A 7,707-nucleotide genomic window follows, 5' to 3' on the forward strand; every position below is an offset into this window, starting at 1 on the left:
CTCATAGTTTCTACTCTGACTCGTCTTGTCTTTTGGCATCGAAGCTTCTCTGGACTCACCGGCCCTGCATCTCCATCTGTTTATATTCATATTATTTATTATATTTCCACCCTGAACCCTACTGGAGTGTGTCGTCTTTTTTTTTTTTTAGAAGAGAAAGGTATGTAGTTTCTATTATTCATAATTCAGCCAGAAATTATTAGGAATTTGCAGTTGCTCTTTTCTTTTTTTAATTTTTAATTTTTATTTTGCATGCAAAATGTTATCATATACCTGCGAAATGTTTATTCACCAGACGCTTTAAAATAGTTATAATCCATATCGGTTGTTTTATTAAAATCATTAAAGCAGCTGCGGGTAGAGGCCTGCGTGATGCAATGACGGGATGTAAAAAGTAAGTATGCGCAGGTGAACGTGAGATAGGCCTCCTTCAACCTAATTTCGAGCAACTGGCAGCGGCTAATCTACGCAGAAGCTTTAATTATATATAGGGCTAGTCTTTTATTAACAATGCGAAGACGCACGCTTGGATCTGTGTAATTACCAGGAAAGCAGCTTATAGTTGTTCTTTTCCTCTCTGCTAAGCGCATTGGCGCAGCTCAGGCTGTATTTTCCTTCTGTCCTTATCCGCGTATAAAGATCTTATGTGACTCCTAAGTAGTTGCCCCATAAGTGCTGAGCCGATTTGAAGATAAGAGGAGCAGCGGATCCACCTCCGCGCACACAGGAACCCGGATAACCTGAGAGAGGAGGCCGAATAAAAGGAGGAATGGAGCGATACGAGAAATAATTAATCAGACTTTTCATTGATTTCACTTTTTAATTTAAAACCCTCTGCAAAAGACTGACGTTAGTAGCCTAATATTTAGTCACCTTTTTCAAATACTTACTATTAGTAGTAGCGTAATATCAATAATTATAATCATAATAATCATAATAATTTTCAAAACAATATTGCATTAATATACACTTTAAAATACTGCTGCTGCTGCTACCAGCAATAATAATATAACTACTACAACAATGTATTATTATTATTATTATTATTATTATTATTATTATTATTATTATTATTATTATTATTACATGTTGTTAATTATTATTGATAATAATTATTAATAACCATATATTCATGTGGATACAAACACTTCCATTTAATGTTTATGTGACATATTATATTTTTATTTTCTGTTACTTAAACATGATGTATTTTAGTAGCATTTTTTCTGCTCTCAAGCTAAATGATTGAATATGTTGCATTGCCAACATTGTGCTTTTGCCTGCTGTCAAACAGGCCTCCGGTTCACTCCAGTTTTCTCTTTGATTGACAGGCTTCCAGGGATGGAGTCGATGCCCGGACAGCTTCGAGACGCGGGACGAGACGCCAGCTCTTCCCCCAGTTTAAAGCAGGACGCACAGAGCTTCACCAGCCCCAGCTCCCTCAAACCAAACCAAGTGAGTGAGACCTCCTTGTACGGGGTGCCCATCGTTTGTCTGGTCATAGACGGTAAGGAGAGACTCTGCCTGGCGCAGATTTCCAACACCCTGCTGAAAAGCTACAGCTACAACGAGATACACAACCGCCGGGTCGCTTTGGGCATCACCTGTGTGCAGTGTACCCCTGTCCAGCTGGAACTCCTGCGGCGCGCCGGTGCCATGCCAATCTCCTCCAGGCGCTGCGGCATGATCACCAAACGGGAGGCCGAGCGGCTCTGCAAGTCCTTTCTGGGAGCGCATAGCCCCCCAAAGCTACCAGAAAATTTCGCATTTGACGTGTCTCATGATTGCGCCTGGGGCAGCAGGGGCAGCTTCATACCCGCCAGATACAACAGCTCCAGAGCAAAGTGCATCAAATGCACCTTTTGCAACATGTATTTCTCCCCAAATAAATTCATTTTCCACTCTCATCGCACCCCAGAGTCCAAGTATTTGCAGCCGGACGCGGCCAACTTCAATTCGTGGAGGCGCCACCTGAAACTGACGGAAAAAAAACCATCTGAGGACATAAACCACGCGTGGGAGGATGTTAAGGCCATGTTCAACGGTGGGAGTAGAAAGAGGACACTTCCTATGAGTGGGTCGGGAATGTCCTCGTCTATGAAATCGCAGGCCTCCTCCAGCCTTGTCCAAACCAGTTCCCCTGAGATCCCCCACAAAACTTTACGGCGCGACGAGGATCAGGGGAATAATAACCTGAGTTTGGCGAGCAGCGCACGGAGCTACCCGGTCATCCCGGTGCCCAGCAAGAGCTTTGGCATGCTTCAGAAAATCCCTCCGCCCCTGTTCCCCCACCACCCCTATGGCTTCCCCGGCTATGGGCTGTGTCAGAAAAAGAATGACGGTGTGCCTGATGCGAACAAAACCAACGTCCCTGGTGTGTTTTGGCCTGGTGCAAAAGACACCCTCTACCCTGCTTTCCCTGTGTTTTGGCCTACAGCTGGCGGCCTCCCCTTGCCGCCCTATCCGGGCTCTCCGCCCAAACCCCCAGAGCTGCCAGGCGTCCGGCAGGGCGAGCTCGACTTATCGGACCAAAGCGACCGGGGCGCAAACACACCCAAAGACAACAACCATCACCAACACCACCAGCAGGACGCAGGAGAGCGCTGCCCCAGCTCCCAGTCCTCCACCAACAGGAACGACGAGGACAAGTCCGGCGACGAGACCCCCCAGAGGAAAATCAGCTACATCTCGGCCTTCAGACCCGTCGTCAAAGACGCAGAGACCATCGCCAAACTCTACGGCAACCGGGACAGCTACGGAGTGCGCCCCGGCTACCTGTCCCCGGATTTTGTCAGCGAGAGCTCCAGTTACAGATCGGTATCACCAGACAGAGACAGTGTGGTGGACGACGACGATCCGGACGTGGACGTGGAGTCCAACCGGGGACAGGAGGACGAGGAGCTGATCCGGATCTCTCCAGGAGGGGACCAGCATGACTCCCCCATGCCGGACCGGGTCTCCTCGGGTGCTGAGGAGAGCCAGGAGCAGCCAGCCTCCAGCCCCGGAGCAGCATCAGCATCAGCGGAGGACTCCGTGCACACTGGGTCATCAGATGAGGACAGACAGATGCGTAATGGCTCTCCTCTTCATGAAGTAAGATTGGATTAAATGAAACTTTAATGATCCCCGTGGGGGGAGTTGAATTGTCGCAGTAGTAGAGAAAAACCTATTAAAAGAGTTTAAAAACGACGAGAGGAGGCCGATAAAAATATAATCAACATCAACTGGCCTGGTTTTTTTAAAAAACTGCAGATTTTGAATCGACTTATCTTCTTAATATGAATAAGAAAGTGGGATTAATATGGCAGCCTAGTGTTTGGAGAAACTGTCCTTCAACTGCCCTGCCGAAGTGCCGTTTAGCAAGGCATCAACCCCCCCTCCCACCCCCCCAAAAAAAGAAGTCACCTTAATTCGTATAATGTATCATAAAGTATCACGTCTTCTGCAGTTTTCAACCAGGCTAATTAGAGTTTAATAACCCCAATTTATCTTTGATTTGATTTATTCCTGTCAAATGCCCTTGAAGATATTTTTTCCACATCAGTGTTTTGTTTGTTTGTTAAACCCTAAACACCTAAAAATCCTTCTCCATGGTTTCGTACTTCTTTTTGGGGGTGAGGGGGTCGATTACAAATTGCAGGGCGTCTCGTCTTTAAAGAATTAAGGCCTCAATTAGGTGAAGAACTGTAGGAAATGATATATAATTGCTGTGTGTTATTAAACGCGATTGTCTGCTTCATCTTACAGGTGTACGCTCATGAAAAGGACGGCCACGTGCTCCTCAACGAGCCCTCGTCGTTTGGGTCGAAACAATCGAGCAGCCCCCGCAGATCAAACGGTAATTATTTGTGCCATTTATGGTATAGTTTTTATGCAAATTGGGGTTATTTTTTTCTCTCCTCTCCTTTTCTACTGATTTTTATTGTTGTTGTTTGTTTATGTTTAGGTTTGCATCACGTGTCTGAACAACAGATCCAACGCAACTATCAGGAGCAAAAGGACAGACAAGGTTTTATTCTGTTTTATATTTTATTGTCTAAAAATTCCAAATCCGCTAATTCCATTAGTGTAAGGTGCTTTTCCTGTGTTCCCTCCGACTCCTTTCACAATATAATATGTATAACCTGCTGTATTTGTGGGATAAGTCTTGTGTTTTCATGTTTTTTGCGCAGCCGATGGAGCTTTACGCATCGACATCAGCGTGCATGAAAGAGATCTGGAGAACATGGCTAAAGGTAAGAGGCAATCTTCAGGGTTCAAAAGGAGACAAAAGGAGAGGCGAAAATGTAGCCGGCGATATTAATTATCATTTGCAATTATGTCTGTTTTAATCATCATTTAGGTGCATTTACTGCCAGCCAAGAGAATGTATTTATACAGCAGCTAAACGGCTGACAGGGCCTGGTCACCAATATTAATTAAGAGGGATATTTATGTATTATTTAAAAATGTAAACATTGAATTAAATTTAATCGAAAAACACATATTATTAATTGCTAATTAGGTTGAATTTCTGAACATATAAACCTAAATTTAACTCGATGCTTTGTGCAGGTTGTTCAATTATTAAAAAATGAGAAAAAAATGTGTGTATAATATTAATATTAAACGTTAATTTCTGCTGCAATTTAAATGCAGCTACACGCCTACGGCCTGCTAAAGATGACATGCCAGAATTCAAATGTGAATTTACATTTTGTGGGCCTAAAGTGTTTCCATCGTTGTTAACCACTTAATCACAAGATGTGGGAGTTTTGACTTATTATTGTAAGAGGAAATCGTTTAGAGGCTATTAATATTTTAACGAACAGAGCCATAACCTCGAGGCACGGCAGCTAATTATTTTACAACGCTTGGAAAAACCCTGGGACTCCATTATTATCGTCTCAAGCTCCAGGCAATGCATGGCAATTACTCTGGCAGCGAGCGAAAGGAAAGCAGTGAAATGGTTGTTATCAAGGATGTAAACGCACCTGAAGTCGGTTTACTGGGCTGACATAAATCTTTATGTGCAGATATTCAAAATATATCATAGTAAGTGGAGTTTAACTGATGTGAGTTAGATGAAAGTGGGTTTTTAAGGAAGGAAAACATGCCTTTTTACTATTTTTGAAGAATAAATTTGATTAATTTCAAGTTATTTCTAATTTTTTTTTCTATCTGTTTGTTATTCAGAGGAACTGTAGGCATCAGATGGGGCATGTTTTAGGGTGAATAATGACATTTGCTTGCAGCAGATTAAAAATAATTGAACTTTTTTTTTTTGGCTTTTTGGCTTTGCAGAGGAGTTGCAGAAGCAGCTTGTGGAGCAAGTGGAGCTGAGGAAAAAGTTGGAGAGAGAATTTCAGCATTTAAAAGGTAGAATTTTAAAAAAAAGAAGGTATTTTGATCTGGTTGTTGTAATGTTTGGATGTTAAAACCCTGCGTTTGTAGCCCGGCTGTTTTAGGAGAGCTTGTTTTTTGGGTAGGATGGGAGGGATGGGGGGGGATTTGTCCTTTAAATCCAGGAATGTGTCTTTAAGTTTATTCTCCACAATGTCAGAGAGTTTCCATCTGATGTGGCCTTCGGTACTCTTCAGATAATTTTCAGGATCAAATGAAGCGTGAGCTGTCCTACAGAGAGGAAATGGTCCAGCAGCTGCAGATTGTTAGAGGTTGGTCTCTCTCTCTCTCTCTCTCTCTCTCTCTCTCTCTCTCTCTCTCTCTCTCTCTCTACTTTGTGCCTACATAGATTATGACTGTAAAGCGGATGTAGATCAATGCTCTTTAAGTTTATGGGAAAAAATTTAGCCAAAAAAACAACATTTATAGGCCGTATCAATCAATCCGAACCAACCAGTCTCTCTATAAACTAAACAAAAAGGAAAAGTGACACTTGCATATTGAAATATTGGTAATTTGTGTCCAGCCTTGTTCCTGTAAACTCCAGCCATATTTTTTTTTCATCTGCAGTTGAGTAAATTATTAGATATCAAAAGGTGAAACTGAGACCACATTGTTTTGTTTGCAAAGGTTATTTTCTCCTAAATCATGCTCTGGAAAACTGAATAGACAGCCCATTATGTCGCGCTGTATCGGTTACATGCAGTAGACAGCAACTAATGCCACCCGTTAAAGGATTGGTTTAATGTTACAGTAGTTTAAATACAGGGTTCAAGTACACAGAGGGGTCACTCTAAATACCATAGGGGCGAATGGCATACAGTACAGTCCTCCACTTCAGATGCTTACATTTTCTTTTCCTTTTTTTGACTATTTTTTATTTTTTATTCACTTTATTTTTGATAGACACTTTGTGCAGCGAGTTGGACCAAGAGAGAAAGGCTCGTTATGCAATACAGCAGAAGCTAAAAGGTAATTTTATCTGGTCCAAATAGGAATAAATGTCATTTTGTTGCCTACAAACATAAATATGCAAGTGCTACTTTTTAAAATTCAACATCAGTGTGATCGATATGTAGACAAAGTGACTAAGATACCGATCAATAGTCAATATTTGGGGGAAAATAAGCAACTTACACCTAAATTCAGCAATAAATTGGTGCGAGTGTTGGTCTGCATGTTCTCACTGTTGGACCTGTTCCTCCCCAGAAGCTCATGACGCCCTTCATCATTTCTCCTGCAAGATGTTGACCCCTCGCCAGTGTACCGGAGCCTGCACCTTCAAGCCCCCGCTGCTGCCTCCCTAGTGCCCAGCACAGCCAAAAACACACACACACACACACACACACACTCAAACACACACACACACACAAACACACACAAGAGCTCCCGTGTGTTCACTTCACACCTGTAACCCAAGGATTACCACCCTACTGTATAGATATTGATTTCAGCACTTGAGTGAATACGTGGAGACTCGGAGGAGATGTTTGGCAGCGACGTCTCCCCCCCAACAAACTGAACTCTTGTGTTAAAGAGATCAAGATTTACTTAAAACGTGACATTGTGAATCAAAGGATGTTGATCTGAAGCTGCAAAGCTCAACCAGAGGAGTCTCTCTGAATCAAAGCCGTCTGCTCTTTAGCTATCCTGAAAAGGAAAAAAAAACACCATATACATACATATATATATATATATATATACATATATATATATATCACGTGACGATGTGCAATGGCTTGTATAATTGTGACATTAAGTTCAAATGTATCTCATTATTCAGCTTTTGTTGCTTGTTTGAATATCTTGAGTTTTTACATATATTTGTTATTTATCTGTCTTTAGTTTAATTTATTGTTTAGATTCTTTGTAACACTGTATATGTTGTTAAGCACTTTAAATGGGCAACATTTCTGAATTTGACCATTCCTCCCGATACCAAATTCTTAGAGGGATCATTATGTTTTAAAATAGAGCACATTATTATGAGCACTTACTTCAACAGCCCTTGAAATCATTCAAAAAAAAACAAAAGGAAAAAAAAGACTTTCTTTCACCAAGTCATGTGTCATAAAAACTTTGAGGTAATTTAAAAAAAAAAAAAAGAGCCATTTATAGATTTCATGTACAGTTTAGACTGAAGCTCTTTGTGTTCAACTTTTAACACAAATCTGATCCCATAATCTTCTCTGTCTCTGGGTTTTCTGTCTATCATCACATGCTTCTGTAAATCAAGTCACCGACAAACAAAAACCAAAACTTTTTCTTGTCATCTGAAGCTCTTTTTTTTTTGGTATAAAATATGTGTAAACTGCCATTCACACA

The 7,707-nt window shown here is 41.5% G+C and overlaps 1 protein-coding gene across 4 annotated transcripts; it reads left to right on the top strand.

The window, feature by feature from the left end:
- The first annotated feature begins 13 nt into the window (after positions 1 to 13).
- skor1a (SKI family transcriptional corepressor 1a) lies at positions 14 to 7,472 on the top strand. Of its 4 annotated transcripts, none has more exons than XM_042414245.1 (9): positions 14 to 160; positions 1,332 to 3,093; positions 3,748 to 3,838; positions 3,947 to 4,009; positions 4,173 to 4,235; positions 5,284 to 5,358; positions 5,580 to 5,654; positions 6,289 to 6,354; positions 6,592 to 7,472. In XM_042414245.1, exons 2-9 carry the CDS (start codon positions 1,342 to 1,344, stop codon positions 6,687 to 6,689), a joined length of 2,283 nt encoding a protein of 760 aa, XP_042270179.1. In that variant the 5' UTR covers positions 14 to 160; positions 1,332 to 1,341; the 3' UTR covers positions 6,690 to 7,472. The 4 variants fall into 4 exon arrangements, with proteins under 4 accessions (XP_042270179.1, XP_042270151.1, XP_042270161.1 ...); XM_042414217.1 differs by having other exon boundaries at positions 92 to 160; positions 6,595 to 7,472; XM_042414227.1 differs by lacking the exon at positions 6,289 to 6,354 and having other exon boundaries at positions 92 to 160.
- Positions 7,473 to 7,707: the final 235 nt, after the last annotated feature.

Source organism: Thunnus maccoyii, chromosome 1, assembly GCF_910596095.1.
Source record: "Thunnus maccoyii chromosome 1, fThuMac1.1, whole genome shotgun sequence".
NCBI classification, from domain to species: Eukaryota; Metazoa; Chordata; class Actinopteri; order Scombriformes; family Scombridae; genus Thunnus; species Thunnus maccoyii.